The sequence below is a fragment of the Candoia aspera genome, chromosome 2 (assembly GCF_035149785.1).
Source record: "Candoia aspera isolate rCanAsp1 chromosome 2, rCanAsp1.hap2, whole genome shotgun sequence".
Classification (NCBI taxonomy): Eukaryota; Metazoa; Chordata; class Lepidosauria; order Squamata; family Boidae; genus Candoia; species Candoia aspera.
In genome coordinates, this window is record NC_086154.1 from 198,789,623 (window position 1) to 198,806,593 (window position 16,971).

Sequence of the window (16,971 nt, forward strand, 5' to 3'; positions counted from 1 at the left end):
CACAATGTAAAATTACAACATGTCTTAAAATACCAAAATTATACTATTATAGGTGCCTCTCAACAACATCATTTAAAAACTCTGTTTTTACCACTTACCTAAATACTGGGAGGAGGGTTCTATATAGATCTCTGGAAGTAGGCAATTCCAGAAGGTAGGGACTGCCACTGAAAAGCACTGGCTTCAAGCACCTCTCCCTCAAATTGCTTAGCACTCCCACCGCAGGATGTGCAGACCAGATAGTTTCTGTTTGAAACAGATATTCCTGCAGGTATCTGGGTGCCAAACCATATAGGGCTTTATAGGCCCAAAACAGCATGTTGAATAGTACCTGGAAACCTATTGGTAACCATTGCAGAGCCTGAAGCACCAGTGCTGTATGTGAAAAGCAGCTGTCACTCAAGAAGGGGATTTCTGTATTTTGTACCAGCTGCACTTTTTGAACAGTCTTCAAGGCAGTCCCATGTAGAGTGCATTATAGTAATTTATATGGGATGTGATAAAGGGACAGGTCACTGTTGTGAAGGTCTCTTTCTCCAGGAAAGTCACAACTGAAACACCAGCCATAGCTGGGCAATGGTACTTTTAGTCATGGCCTCCACTTGCCTATCTAACAGTAGTTGTAAATCTAGAAAGACCCCCAAGTTGTTGACCTGTTTATTCAGGAGTGCTACCCCTGTCCAGAGTAATCACTGGAAAAGAGAGCTGGCTAGTTAAGATTTCACTGCATCAGTGTGGCAATGTATATCTGGGTATCCCAGTGGTTTCGTGGAAATGTTACAAAGTAGGGGATAAAGAAAAGAACCCTCTGGCACCGCACACTGGAACAACCGCCAAGCTAACCTCTCCTTCCCCAATGGAATAGCCTATTCAGGAAGAAGCAGAACCACTGTAAAGCAGTGCCTCAACTTCTAACCCACGCAGGCAGTCCAGATACCATGATTTATAATACCAAATAGCCCTGAGAGGTTAAAAAAAAAAAAAGGCCAGGAAGGATGCATTTCCTCCTACCAAGTCCTGACAAAAATAAACAAGACTAATACAGTCTCTGTTCCATTCCTTGGCCTGAAATCTAATTCAAAAGGTTTCAGATAATCTGCTTCTTTTTAGGATGTTCTACAGTTGCAGCACCTCCATTCTCTTAACAGTCCTTCCCATCAAGAAGCTTGCAGCCTGGACAATAATTGTTCAGCACAAGTGGATCTAAGGATGGTCTCTTGAGGAGCAGGTACACCACAATTTATTTTCAGGTGACAGGCATCAGCTCTTTTTCCAATGAGGAAAAAGGGATATCTGGACAGAATATCCACTACAATGCTCATCTTCCCTTGAACATAATCATTCTTAATGTCAAACTCCTCCAACGCTAGACCCCAGCATACAGGTATCTTCCTGTAGTGACTTCAGTGTTCCATTGTTGGTTCTGAGTTCAGATTGATGGCCCTACAAATAATGTTACAGCTTCTAAACAGCATTTATACTGGCATAACAGTCTTTCTCTGTCAGAGACCAGTGAGACTTTAACTACTGTTTTTTTTACTTTAAATGAAGAGCTTGGTCTTTCACACTTGCTCCAGTGTATCTCTCTGAGGCATCAATGGTTAACATGAATGGAGCAGCAATTATCAAGGCATACTAGTTGGAGTCTATTTTCTTATTAACCCCTGTATAGTCCACACAGAAATGGATTTCTCCCTCGGCCTTGGAGACCAGTACCCTTACAGAATAATTACCTATATTGCCTGCATTACCTTAATGGCTTTTCCAATAACCTGATATTGCCATGAGGCTGCCAAATAATGCCCTAGATAACCCTGCTCCCCATCTATAAGCGTAGGCAACCAAGTTAGTATGTCCTGTCTAAACTGTGAACAGTTAAGCATACTTCTGGCATAATTGCCTAGCACTCCCCTTCTGTTTGGGAGCCAGGGTAGTAGCCCATGGATTTGTTTTAACTCTACCACCATGGCAAGCTCCCAAGCCCTCATTCTCTCTACAGGTCCTTAATAATGTTAAATATCATTGACATCCTGGAGTGGTAGTGTGTTCATATGCTATAATCTAGGTTTGAACCTGGTTCCTGGAAACTCTTCAATATAGTTCACTTGCAATTACTGTACCTGCAACTACCTGTCCCACCTGCTCTTTAATGTAGTATGAATCTTCCCAAGGTGCTTATGACTTGGTGGTGGTGTGAAATAACCTTGAACTGCTCAAAAATGTGTTTCCTGGCCTGTGATTCATACCAAGTCTTCTGTTTAGCATGCGTCTCTCCAATTTTCCTGGGCAAAGGAACAAGTCTCTCTCAGGGTGTTCTGCAGTTGCCCTTATTCCTCATAGATTCACTTGGAACTAGGACTTGAACCAGATTTCTCTCTTCCAGCTGTATTTCTTGTAGGTGTGTCCCTGGTTTCCAAAGGAGGATTTGGATGAGCCTTGTGGTCAGGATTAGAAGGGTCATCTTTGCTGATTCTGATCTTTCTCTCCTGATGGGAGGGTCTCCCGTGTGTGTTCTGCCAGAACTTTTCCAAATGGCACAGCATTGAGGTGATCCTCCGTTACTGCAAATTCCCATTCTCCATTCCAACTTTCCCACTGAAAAGGACTTTTAACAAGGGCAATGTTTGCTTGGCCTTTGACAAACATCATTTATACTTATTGACATGGTCAAGATGCTAATCATTGATGGAGGAGGAGTACAGAGTGAATATTATGGCTCCAGGCCACCAGATGTCCATCTATTACATTTGTTCATCACATGCACAGTATGGAATAGTGGACTTAAATAAGTCTGCATTAGGAAGTTCCTCTGGCCCATGACTTTAAGATTCAACCTCATTTACTTGGGCTTTCATTTTGGGGGTCTTTCTTGAGATACCCTGCTTCTCCATATTTTAAGCATTTGGAAGCTAGTCTGCCAAAAGGCTTGTGCCCTGGTTGGAAGCTGGGTGGTACTTTATGTGGTTTAGCTGGTGCTTTACTAACTGCAGTCCCTGGGTTAACCCTGACTGGCTGGGTTTCCTTCTACTTCAAAAGTACATTGGGGTGGTCACATTGGTATATTTGCACTGCCTGAGGTCTGGAATCTACCACCTTCTGGGCCATCTATCCTACTGCCTCTATGGTGCTTAATCCCATTAGAAAGATTTGGTTGCAGATATGGTTGGGTATCTGGGCCATGAACTGTTCAAGTTTTATTAGCTCTTTGTCAATTGTGTTAGTTGCTACACATTTGCATCAGGTAGTATATGCCCTTTCCTCTTTGCAAGTGAACGTCTAATAGGAATCAGATTCCTTTTATTGTAAAGTCCTGAAGTTCCTTCTGGCATTTTCTGGGCCATCTCTCCTGTTCTCCTATGGTCTTAGTCCCAGTAGGAAGGCTTTAAGATGTGCAGACATCAGCTCCCAGAATTCCCCAGCCAGCATGGGGAACTCAAAGTTGCTGAGGTTGAGAAACAACGCTCTACTGTATAGCATATCATGGATTTCTGCACTCTCACTATCCTGTTGAACCTGAAAGGTAGAAATAAAAATAACTTTGCTATGTTTAAGTCTCAGTGCTCTGCTATTTTAAAAGCATTTTAAAAAAAGGGAGGAAAATTGCCAACTTACTTAACCAGGTTAGGTGCCTGCCTGCATGCCAGACACCCAAAAAAGCAGTTCCCAAATAAGACTTTCGCTCTGGCCTGCCCCCTAGTGTCCGTTCCTTCCACCGCTGCCACCATGTAGGCAAGCCACTCCAACCGGTCCCCCTCCAATTCCTATGCTCCCCCTCTCCCTTCCCATCCCTCTGCGCTGCTTGAACGCTTCCTTGTACTCTCCCAGCCCCTTCTCACCAACGCTGGACTATGAGGGGGGCTCTCCACCCCCCCCCGTTCTCCAACGGGAGGCTTCAACTCCGTCCCTTTCTTCGAAACTGCCAACACCCGCCCCTTTCTTTGCGGCCGATGAAGCGGATTCCCAGGACCCGCCTCGATCCGCCCCATCCCCCCACCGGCTGCCCTCAGCTATCGTTGCTCCCTCAGGTGGACCCTTCTCGCCCACGAGTACCCGAAACAAGCAGCCACGGGCATTTTCCTCACTTCTCTCTACAGTCGACCGCCCTGTTAGATGACCCCCGGGCTCCCGTCTTCTCCAAGGCAGCGCCCCGCTGTCTATGAGGTCCCTTCAACCTTTCCTGAGGCCTCTTGCTCTTACTTTTCACCGTTACCCCCCTTCTCCCTCCTGCCGCCCGCCTTCTCTCGCACAACCAACTCCCGCCAGCCTCTTCTCGGATTCCTGCCCTCCTTCCCGGGTCCCGGCCAGTCCCAACTATTATTTAGGCTGAAAAGCCCTGGCGAAGGACAAAGGTATTACGCTTTTCCTATTTCCTCAAATTGTAAAGAAAGAGGACTGAATCCCATTCCCAAGAGAGACGCGCTCGTACACGGGAAAAGAGCGATCAGACTCAACGAGAAGAGACAGGAAACAGGAACTACGCCTGCGCACGAAGTACTGCGGAAGAACGCTGTCAGGGCCTTTTAAAGGGTGGGCCTAGGGTGGTGGGCGTGGCTTCACGGAAGAGTGGGATTGGTCAGACTCGGCGTTAGAAGAACGGCGGGTTAGCACCGTGGTGCTCGCTAGTCTCCGTGTGCTGGTGAGCGCTAGGAGAAAGCGAGCGGTAAGCTTTTCCCATGCTCCCGGTGTTTCCGATACTCTTATTTGCATTGCCCGAAAATCCTGTAACACCACCAGCAATAACATTCGGAGAAAGGGGGGCGTCATTGACAGCTACCGCTGCTGAGGGGTGGCCAATAAGGGAGCCCGCTGGTCGGGTCACGTGGGGGAAGTTTGTGTGGAAAGACGGTTGGGAAAGTGAGGGAACAGCAGGCGCGGAGCAGTTGGAGGCGGGGCCAAACGCGGGCGGCAGGTGGGGGGCTTTGTGCGGACTCCGCTCTCTCGGCTTCCCTTCTCGGATCTTGCCAGCGGCTGTTTTTCTTGTCGGGCCGCATCAGCCTCTTCCTTTTTCTGTGTTGGCTAGTGGTGTGGTAGGTAGAAGTTCAACAGATGAAGCTTTTCCCCCAACAACTGGCTTCCATTGAGGTGTTGATTTTCTGAAGTGAATGACCGGCATTTGGGCGTGGATGTTCGTTTTGGATGTGTGCGTGGTGAGTCCAAGGCAGTTAGGAAGGCGAGGGGAAAGTTTCTGCGGAGGGAGGTGGGGTCCTGTGTTGTACAGAGCGCTGACCCCCCAAGGCGTTTGCAAACGAAGTGGATGTTTAATCTGTGTTTAATTGTTTTAATGGCTGTTACAATGTTTTAATTGTTCTTGTTGTACGCCGCCCAAAGTGACGTTCAGTGAGATGGGCGGCTATATAAATTTGCTAAGAGACATTTCTTTTAGTCTTGGCTTTTAAATGCCACAATTTAACGAGTGTATGATGGATGGGCGATATTCTTATGCATAACAAATATTTGCACATTGAGGTAAGAAATAGTAATTGTCTTGTCTCAGTTGAGTGCTGCCAGAGATGCATTTTGTGCATTGTGGGCACGGGCAATTGTTATTGGTCACAAATAGCAAAATGATTTTGCTGGAAAAGCTTGATTATTTAGTTTTCTACTAAACTGAATGGTAGGATGTATGAAAAATCATAGCATAACTTCTAAAACATTCAGGGTATAAAAATACGTAACAAATGAAAAAAAAATTGCACCAGTTTGGCAGTATGGTGGCATTTTACTTCGTGAGATTTGGTGATCTCATGCAGTCTCTGCCATTTAATAGGAATAGCTCTAATGTAAATTCATTTGGCCTCATGAAGGGGCACTGATGTTGTGATCGTTCCAAACACTGTCGTACAGTACACCCTTAATTTATGTGGTTCTCAAAACCTTTTGATGGTACAGTGTTCCATATAAAAGGAAAGATTGTGGATTTCTGATTTAATCTTTGTTTTATGTTGCTGAAATGCCTGGGAAAGAAGTAAAAGTTTGTTCTTGTTATTAATCTATAAAGTTCCTGTTGTTGTTTATTCGTTTAGTCGCTTCCGACTCTTCGTGACTTCATGGACCAGCCCACGCCAGACCTTCCTGTTGGTCGTCACCACCCCCAGCTCCCCCAGGGACGAGTCCGTCACCTCTAGAATTCCATCTATCCATCTTGCCCTTGGTCGGCCCCTCTTCCTTTTGCCTTCCACTCTCCCTAGCATCAGCACCTTCTCCAGGGTGTCCTGTCTTCTCATTATGTGGCCAAAGTATTTCAGTTCCTAAAATGTCTAAATACTCTAAAATGATTAGAAGATGATTTCTTTCTGCAGACTCAAAATCAAATAGATACAAAGCAAAAGCAAAATAAGACTCTTATTTCAGAGTCCTTATTTCCAGAGTCAAGAAAGAGGAGAGGAACCAAGCTCAGATATCAGTTATTCCATAATCTCCACAATATCATCTGGTGTGGACAGATGGCTTGGTCGCTTTGAGAACATGTACACACCAATAGCTTTTAAGTTTCTGGTTGATGAATGGAGTTAAGACATACTATTTCTAATTTTAAAACAATATTGCTCTAAAATTCTATTTTTAAAATAAGCAGTAAAATTTTAGTAAGTTTGAAGATCACAGTTACAAGGTTACAGACAGGCCTGCTTCAAAATAGAAGGCATTAATTTATCTTCTGAATAGTGCTGGCTTTTTATAATGGTGAATTCTGTATTTTTTGGTTAAGATAATGTTCACTAAAGGACACCATAGTGTCCTGTATTTTAGAAGATTATGTTTTGCAAAACGGATTGACTGATTATATGAATCAATTGCAATACATTTTTTAATACTTAGTGTCTCCCAGTGTTTTCCCACAGTTGTGTACCTTCAGCATATTCAACTTTGCTTCTTAGTTTGTCTGCATATTCCATGGTATAATTCTCTGTTGGTACTACAGTTTCTCTGGCTTTTGTTTCTAACCAGTTGGCTCAATCCCTTTTATCCTGGATTTTTTTTTTTTTTAGAAATCCTGAATATTTGCAGAAAATTCTCACTTTTATTACAGCTAAAAGACTTTCTTCCTACAGTAAGGTTCTTTCTTATTCATAAAATAGTTGTACTCATGATTGTGTTAGAAATGAGCATATTTTTGGCTGTAACATTCAGTTGTCTATTTAAGGATGGTTTCCATAAAAGAAACACAGTTTATTACCACTTTATGTCACTGCCCCCAAATCTAGTTCTGTGCCACTGTCTGCATCCAGCTATGTACTAAGGATGTATCTAGACATACACACATTTCTCTGAGAACAATACACGCACACACACACAGATATATATACAGGTAGTCCTCGCTTAATGACTGTTTGTTTAGTGGCCGTCCAGAGTTATGGTGCTGAAAAATGGACTTATGACTGTTCCTTGCACTTATGACCGTCACAGCGTCCATATGGTCACATGATCATGATTGAGATGCTTGGCAGCCATCGCTCATTTACGATGGTTGCAGCATCCTGCAGTCACGTGATTGCCATTTTCGACCTTCCCAGCCGCCTTCCGATAAGCAAAATCAATAGGGAACCGCATGATTCACTTAACAACCACATGGGTCATTTAATGACTGCCACAAAATGGTCATAAAATCGTGTCTGGATTCACTTAACAACTGCATTGCTTAGCTACCTCTGGTCCAGTTGTGGTAGTTAAGTGAGGACTGCCTGTATATTCATGAACTCTCGCAGTATGGTGAATAATAAAGGTATAAATATCTCCAGTAGAATTCAGTTATAAACAATAACAACACTTTATGAAGAGCAAAAATTCTAAATATTTCATACAAAGACGATGATTAGGTTTTTATCCTGCCTTTTTTTATATATATAACTCAAGGTGGCAAACATACTTAATACTCCTGCCTCCTATTTTCCCCACAACAACCCTGTGAGGTGGGTTGGGCTGAAAGAGTGTGATTGGCCCAAAGTCACCCAAACAGCTTTTGTGCCAAAGGGAGGCCCAAAACTCACAGTCTTGTAGTTTCTAGGCCAGCACTTGGTATATGTTAAGGAGTATAGTTTGGTTATACCGCTGTTTCTCAACCTTGGCAACTTTAATATGAATTCTGGGAGTTGAAGTCCACACATATTAAAATTGCCAAGGTTGAGAAACCCTGGGCTATATTCTAGATTTCTGTTTAAAGTTTTATTTCCTTATACAGGGTTTATATAATTTCTTGCATTTCTAACAAATAGCAAACTTTGTTTTTGACAACTTCATAAGCTAAGGTATATTTGCTTTTGTAATAAGATATATGAGTATCTCCTGTTTTTTTATTGGGCAAAGCAGTACCTTTAAAAGAGATAATGAAAGTACTACAACTGTTAGAAAGAAATAGGACATTTTAAGATGTGGAGTTAGCTTTAAAGTAAGAAGTTGTTTCTAGGTGGTCTGTGAACCAGGAACACCTGAGTATTTGCTTTATTGGCTACTTCCAAACTAATTGGAAAGACTTAATTTTTCTTTTAAATATTAGATTAAACTAATTAACAGAAGAAAATATATAGAAGTATATAACAGTACTATTGATAATACTTCAAAATTAATCATAGTCATAATAAAGTTCTGAAGAATTATAAAAAAACTGCAAAAAGAAAACATTATAATTGATCAATTAACTACAGAAGTTCTAAAACTGAGCTGCAAATTTTGAAGGCCTGGCTTCCTGCTGGAGCTGGTTCAAAATACGTATCTCTAAGGTAATACAGTTTCTATTCCTTGACTAATCAAAGAAATCGTTTACTTAATCTCCAGTTGTAATGATTAGTTCCTGGATGCATTTGTAACTCTTCAGGCTAAATTTCTAACCATGATCCATTTCACCAAAACCAACTACACAAAAAACCCTAATCATTCTATGCAATCAGAAGTCACTTTTTCATATGTCATTGTAGTTTTTCTTTCAAATGATTGGTTTTTAATAGATGGAATATTTAGCGCAGTAGCTTTGTCCAGATATATTGTACTTAAAGGTTAAGAGTCATGACTAATTAATTGTTTGTAGGATTCCCCAAAGAAAATTGGGAGTGGATCTTGGACTTGTATTCTCTCTTGCCTTTGTTTCAGATATCTAATCCTTGAGTTTAGCCCCAGTTAAATCTGACATGGCCAAAGGAGAATGTATATTGGCTTCTGCAGGAAGGAAGCATTGGGCGCCAAGCCCTCTTTACAGTCTGGGGTCTGATCTTGAAAGAAAATAGAGGCATGGTAGGGCTATAGTTTTGATAATTTTTGATCGGTCAGATTATGTATAGCTGTTAACAAAAATTTCATATTATCTTTTTCCTTTCCTTAGCTTTGGATCTCAGCTCAATACGTAACTAAAAATGATTGATTCTGTCAAAATAAGGAGACAGTGCAGTATGGATTTTTATGCTCATTATGAGCAGCTCTGTGCACTTGAAGGCTGTGCCCCTTTAACATCTGTGAAAGCCAAAAAGCTTTATAATATTCTTGATATAAATGCGGATCGTATTAAAGCTGCCGATTGGATACCTCTTCTACATGCAGTCAGACATAACAAGACTTTAACTTCTATTGCAATAAAGAGCTGTCACCACCAGGGGCTTGGGGACTCAGGTAATTAGCTATTCATTATGCTACCCTGTCCTTAAATCTTGTAGAAAATCTTTGTCAATTTTTATCTGAGTTGTAGAATTTATCAAGGCTTTTCTCTGAGCTTCTGTAGGTGACTATTAAAACATATTGAGAGTCATCTTGCTTTGTTTAAAAAAAACAGATAAAGTTGCGCTTCCAAGGTAATAATGTGGTTGTTTCATTTGTTTTTCATTTTCTAACTGAATTTCTCTCGTATCACTTCCCTATTCTCCAACATTTCAGTTGGAAATCCTTTGTTCTTAGTCATTATATTAACCAAAGAGGGAGAACTATGTCTTTGACTTCCACTTTGCTTAATATGAAATGCCTTTAGTAGCATTATCTGATACAGTGGAAATCCCATCTGATTACAAAGTTATCAGGTGGCACGCAGAATTAATGTGCTATACAAAAATTATGACTTTTGATACAAAATTGCATATTGTATATTTACTAATAGTAAAGTTATTCTTGTATTATGCTTATTAGTTTTGTGTTTACTGATAATAAAGCTATTCTTGTTTGCTAGGTCTTGAAAAACAGGGAGCATATATAAGAAGAAGAATTCCAGCAATTCGATCCAAAGACTTAACTGGACAATTGTGTAAAGCTATCAAAGGTTGTCTGATGGTATCAAAGGCCCTGGGAAATCTAGAGCTACATGGGCTGCTTTTGAGGGAAAAGGATTTAATATTATTGACAAAAGTAAGATTATTCAATTACAACAAATTTCTGTTTTCTGTTTTAAACCCACTTTAAAATTACTAATATTCTTTGTTTTGAAGGGGTTGGCTAATACGTCATCTTTAGAGAGACTATCTTTAGCCCACTCACCAATTGGTGATGGAGGTTTGGAAAGTAAGTTCTGATTTTTCTAAAGAAAAATAGATATATGTCTGAAACAGTACTATTCTTTAAAAAATCCTGTTTGTGCTAAATCCCACATATTTGTTAGGTTTATTTATTTGTTCAATTTATATGGCCACCTACTAGCCAGGCAACTTTGTTAACTGTTACGAAGTTGTAATGTGCACATTTAATTTAACACTTTGCTTTTAACCTTGTTCCATTTCATTGGCAGGAAAAGGCATTTTACATATTTATGATAAAATGACAGCCTTCTGGTACCATTTCACATCATGATTTGTCAAAATATGATATTGGTTAAAATAGTAAAGGCTGACCCAATATGCAAGGAATAACTGTTTCTTTGACAGCATCTTGCTATTGATCAATGCTATCATAATTTCTCTATAATATCTTTCAGGGTATTGTCCCCTTGCATGTTTACAGACATTAAGGGAACAGTGTTGTCACGCATACAAAACCTTATCAGTGCCATTACAGGTTCACTGATCTCACCAATTATCTTCCGGTTGTGGCAGAATGTCTAAAGCAGTGAATCTGCTCTACATACCTAAGTTGTCTGTGTGATTTAAACCATACTCTTGAGAACAATTTCTCTCAGAGAAAGTTTTTGATTTTTGTCTTGTTTGTACATTCTCAGTTCCTATTTATTCATAAGTTTAATTTTAGAAACAGATTTGCCACCCAGAAGAATAGCATATGCAGCTGGGTAAGGAAGTAACTGTTGTATCCTGAATTTTTGAGGGCACTCCATAAACCTGGTACTGCTATTATTGAGTAGTGGGAGATGCAGAAATTTTACCATGTAACAAATAAAAAAATAACATGTTGGGTATAGAACTGATGCTTTAGTTCCCCATATTGCGTGATATGCATGTTGTCTGGCATATGTGGTTCATATAAATCAGATTTTAAATTCCAGTTTGCTATATGATGGGAAATGTGAGTAAGTAGTTAAGTCTAAGATTATAAGTGGAAACCACTATCATAATAAAAATAGATCGTTTTATGTAGAAAGACTTTCTTCTCACTTGTACCCCCAGCCAACCCTCCAGACTAGATGCTGAAGGCATGGGTAGGGCTACTGGAGGAGGAGGAGGCTTCCCTCCTCCAGTGATCGAAGAAAGTACCGTCAGCAAAAGTGAACCATTAGAGTCTGCCTTAAGTGAAGTACCATAATTTTACTTTTTAAAAAATACATTTAAGAAGGCAAACCCATCTCATTGAATAATGGAGTTTGTTTGTTTTCAGTAATTTGTCAGAGTGTGAAGAATTCGGCTTGCATCAAATTGGTAGATTTTACAGGGTGCAGTTTAACCTGGCGAGGAACAGAACACATGGCCAGCATCCTAAAGGTAAAACCACTTTGTATAAAACTCTTGACATTTGATTACTATTTGAGTGATGCTGTTTCTGCTTGCTTTTAATTTGTGAAGATAATACTTGATGTTTGTGGGTTGTAGTTGTTTCAGAAAGTTTAAGGAATGTAGGAGTTCACTATTTACAATTCTTTCTACAGTTCATACATTTGAATGTATGATTTTATTTCGTATGGCATAGCAGAATACAGCATTGTTGCATAAAAATCACAAAACAATATATAAAAGTGTATAAAATATAGGACATAGGGTCAATAAATTATTTTAAAAACATGCAATACAAATGATGAATAAAATTATGAATAAATTAAGTTATGTATGAGCAGTTACTAAAGTAACTAAGCCTATGGCCGGATATCTAGATTGTTTAGCCATTGGGCAGCAGTACCCTCAAGATGATGTAGTTCTTGCAGGGAGCCAGGAAACCTTCTGAGAGGACATTCCATCATGATGTGATGTAAAGTTTGCGGGACGTTCCCACAATCACAGTTAGGATTATCAACCAGCCCCCATTTATGTTTCCAATATAGGCACCTGCCATGATTAGTTCTAATCCGATTAAGTGCAGTCCAGTTTTTCCTTGGGAGATCAAAGCCATGAGGGCATTGTGCTGGATCAGACACTAAATTAAACAGATCTGGGTTAGAAGTTGCCCATTCCTGGCACCATGCTGTCTCAATGTCACAGTCTTCTCTGACTAATTGCTGTCCAAGTTTCCACAGCAGGTTCTGAGATTTGAGTCTAAATACTCGATTGTGGCAATCCTCACGTATAGATAATAATCGATTTGCCTCGCATTTCTGCCACTCCCTTTTAAGGCAAGTTGTCTTCTAAGATGTGGGGGTGGTATGTTGGATAGTACCAGTAGCCATTTGGAAGGCGTTGATTTAATGGTTCCTGATACTAGCCTCATAGTGTGGTTAAGCTGGGTGTCCACTGCTTTTATATGAGCACTGTTTAAACATACAGGACTACAATACTCAGCCGCTGTATATACCAAAGCAAGAGCTGTTGTTCTAAGAACTGTGGCACTTGCTCCCCAGCTAGTGCCAGAAAGTTTGTGTGGAATATTGTTCTTCGTTTTTATTTTATCCATGGTTTTTCTTAGGTGTTCCCTCTAAGTTAAAGACCGATCGAGGGTCACTCCTAAATACTTTGGATTGCGATTGAACTTCAGCAGCTGATTCCTAAATTCCACTTTTGGTATATAGTTGGCTTGTCTGTTGTTCAAATGAAAACAAGTGACCTCAGTTTTATTGATGTTGGGTTTTAGCCTCCAAATTTCAAAAAATGTATCCAATTCCTTTAAGTCATTTTCAAGGGCTTTTTCAGAGGCGTTGAAATCTTCAGATTATTTAATCAATGCAATATCATCAGTGTATGTAAACTTTTTTTGCAACAGTGCCTGGTAAATCTGATGTCTAAACATTAAAGAGTAGTGGGGCCAGCACAGAACCTTGAATGTATGGTAACCTTCCTAGAGAACTTTTGAACAGGCTACAAATTTTAAACATTAAATTGAGCAGTGAATTTGGGCCTGGTGTGAAGAGTCTATTTCCATTTCAACTGGTTGTTACAACAATTCTTAAATCTTCAGAGTTGTTTATCTCAATTTGCTTGGTTTTTTGTCTTTCCCTTCACTCTCTTCTTCCTTTCGCTTCTGTGCCATGTGCTTTTAGATTACAAAAGCACTGGCTTTTTTGTAGATGTGCTGAATTTTGTTCTATCAACATGCTTCTTAAATTTAGGCAGATTTTCCCATCCTGTATGTTTCAGGTTACACTCATCATCCAGCTCAGTCATTGTGAACAATAGTTATAATGAGATGAACAATCCAAAACATATGGAGGGTACTGGGCTGGGAAGAGTTGGTTTAAACTTTAAAGCATTTAGAATTGCAACATCTATTTCTAGACACTGATACTTTTTTAAACAAGTAGTATTTCTGGAGGTGATAAAACACGTCCCACAACATAGTCTTATGCTGTAATCTTTTTTGACAGTGAGTCTATTTGCCAAATTATACTTTCTTCTAAGTATAGGATTGCATTGTTAGTGAATGTACTTGTAAACACCCATCTGGCTCTCTCCTCAAGTTCATAATTGTCAGGAATATAGAGCAAAGAATCACACTGAGACCAGAAGATTTAGCTCTAGTGCTTATTGTTCTACTCTACAATGCAAAACCCTGCTAAACTGGAAAGGCACCAGCAAACCCTACCAGAAAAGCCCGGAAAGCTAAGGCGGTTCTTTTCTGGACCTCTTGATTGGGAGGCAGAGAGATTCAGTGCTGCACATGTGCTTTTCCCCCTGGAGGGGCCCCCCCTCTCCTTCACCAGCAGTCTCCATAACAATAATAGAATAAAATTCGTATAGGATAAAACTGTCTTCTCAGAGGAAAGAATGAATTTGAAATGTAACATTTTCACATGTTTTTAATAATACATAATCCGTCATTTTTCAGTTCTGTTTTTATTTCTTCTAACTTACCTTTTCAATAGCGATGTTTATTATGGTGATTTTTGTCTTGTAAAGCATCAGGCAATGAAAAGGCATGGTGAAGCTTGGGCTGAAAGTCTCCGCTATAGGAGACCTGATTTCGACTGTATGGCTGGCTTAAGGCGCATCACCCTCAACTGCAATACGCTTATTGGCGATCGAGGTGCTGCTGTTTTTGCTGAATGCCTTGCAGAAGATCTGTGGCTAAAAGGTATGTACTAATGGTAGATTTAGCTTTGAATGTGTTCGTTTATTTATTTTTGTTTTACAAGGCCTGATCAATAGTTCGGATTTTAAAATGTCAAGCTGCCTTCTCTTTTCTAAGTTATTTAAAGATCTAATATGGTTCTTTTAATATAGTTTAGATTTATTGTACCCTTAAGTTTATCACCTTTTAATGACATGTCCTAGCTTTCAGATTTGTGTGGACTGCTCTTTCAAATGTAGCTCAACACAACTGCTGCCTTTTCTAATTCCTTATTTTTAAGACTGTCAATAAGATACTGAATTCTAAAGAGTTTGTCCCTGTCTGCACACTAACCTATGTGTTATATGTTTAAGACTATATAAGTCTAACAATTTTTTTTCTGAGATGGGTTAGTTATGCACATAGTGGATTCATGCATTGTTATGAGATGAATGAAAAGTAATGTCTCCAATGTTACAAGTCGCCAACAGATGGCCGTACGGATGTGTTTGAAGCTTTTGTGTGTTCTTTAGCACCTGATCTTTCATTTCACTTGGTGAAGTTGCTGTGAAGAAAAGTTATTGTTTGTGAAATGGAAGCATGCAGTGAGTACTCATCAGTGTGTGTGTGCTTTAACCAATGTACCGTTTTAATTTTTGATTGTGGAAGGAATCCCTCCAATTGAAATTTGCCGCTGAATGCAGGTTGTTTATGCTGAATGCAGGTTGTTTATTGGTATCTTTACCAAAAAATGTAAAGAGCCACTGATTAATGTGATCAAGAACAAAGTGGATGACCTGTGACAGAAATTGACAAGTTTCACATGAATAAGGTTGATGAATTGGCAGATCACTCAAAAGGAAATTGCTGTCAGACTTGGCATATCACAAGAAAGTGTGAGTCATATTATACAATAATGTTCAATAATGTAAAGTTCAATAATGGAAGGTTTATGCAAGATGGGTTCCTCACTTGCTGATGGCAGAGTTGAAAGCTTCAAGAGTTTAAATTTGCCAACAGTTGTCATGCTATGAGAATGAAGGTGAGGAATTTCTTCACAGCACTGTGACAGATGACAAAACATGGATTTATCATTATGACCCAGAAACAAAGTGTCAGTCCATGGAATATCATCTTAAAACTTTACCTGCAGAAAAAAAGTATTCAAAACCCAAGCTTTGACAGGAAAACTCATGGTTACAGATTTTTGGGATGCTGATGATGTTATTCACATGGATTTCCCTGAATCTGTTACTACTGCCAACTTAGAGCACAATATTGCAGTGCTCAGAACTTTGAAATAACAATTAAGCAGAGCTTGGTAGCACAAGAAAGAAAGTTTGTTGTAACATCACATTGCTAGGTTTCACACCTCACAAGCCGCTCAAGAGGCAATTATGAAGTTGGATCTCATCATCTTACTCCATATACTCCTGACTTGGTGCCATGTGACTTCCACCTTTTCCCAAAATTGAAGGAATAACTTTGTGGGTATCTGTCTTGAAGGGGTGGAGAACATGTCAGGACCTGGTTAAAGAGACAAAGTGAGGAGTTCCTTTGTGACAGCTTTCAGAAGCTTGTCAATCATTGGTAAAAGTGTGTAGCAAATGGTGGTGATTATATGGTGAAGTAAACACAGATAATAAAAGAGCTTACTTCAAGGATTTTTGCCTGTTGATTTATTAAATTATCCCTATTTAAACCAAATTACAGAGGTTGAGATATTACTTTTCATTCATCCCTTGTAGTGTTGCTATTTCTTGTTAATTCAGGGAAATCCAGTTCAAATTGAACTCATAAATTATATGGAATATGAGTGATAAAGAAGTATCTATTTGGACAGTTTCACAGCCTAAGAGTGGTTTTCTTGCTGATGGAAATAGAAAGTTCAGTGCATATATCTATAAAGAATAATACAAGAAATGGAACAAGAATAAGTTATAATGACATGTTCCAGAAATGGTGGAATCCAAAAGGATTTCACTTCCATGTTGCTCTTGGGAGGGGTATATATGGGCAATGCTTGAGAATTTAAGAACAAGAACTAGTGCAAGCAGATACCCAAAACCTGTGTAGAAAACATCCAAAACTTTTTGTCATGAAAAAAACAAAGTGGGCTTTTCTTCAAGGTGCTGTGGCACTGATGGTGAGAGTTTAAATATGATGAATGTATCACTGTCACATGTGACACACACTTTGCATAAAATAAATTTTAAAAGTCCTAGTGGTCACAATTGGACTGAGATCTCTTTATTCGAATATTAGAACTATTGGTCCCAAAATCATAACTCGTATGGAGCATGTGATTCCTGTCAAACACCAAAAGGAGCTAATCAGCCAAGTTAAATCTTACAAGTTAGCAGATGTCTCTAGAATAAAATAGTAAAGGAAAGAAATGGGGATTCTTTCTTCTTCAGTAAAGGCTAG

At 39.6% G+C, this 16,971-nt stretch overlaps 1 protein-coding gene across 2 annotated transcripts in view; it reads left to right on the forward strand.

Moving 5' to 3' along the window:
- Positions 1-4,897: 4,897 nt before the first annotated feature.
- CEP78 (centrosomal protein 78) overlaps positions 4,898-16,971 on the forward strand; it is a 35,365-nt gene continuing 23,291 nt past the window's right edge. Inside the window, exons 1-7 of one of the 2 annotated variants that reach the window (XM_063295166.1) lie at positions 4,898-5,147; positions 6,987-7,048; positions 9,311-9,594; positions 10,142-10,317; positions 10,398-10,470; positions 11,731-11,834; positions 14,394-14,568. In XM_063295166.1, the coding sequence (XP_063151236.1) occupies positions 9,342-9,594; positions 10,142-10,317; positions 10,398-10,470; positions 11,731-11,834; positions 14,394-14,568 (781 nt within the window). In that variant the 5' untranslated portion in view covers positions 4,898-5,147; positions 6,987-7,048; positions 9,311-9,341. Of the gene's footprint in view, positions 5,148-6,986; positions 7,049-9,310; positions 9,595-10,141; positions 10,318-10,397; positions 10,471-11,730; positions 11,835-14,393; positions 14,569-16,971 lie in introns of those variants that run through there. The other variant, XM_063295167.1, reaches the window with a different exon arrangement.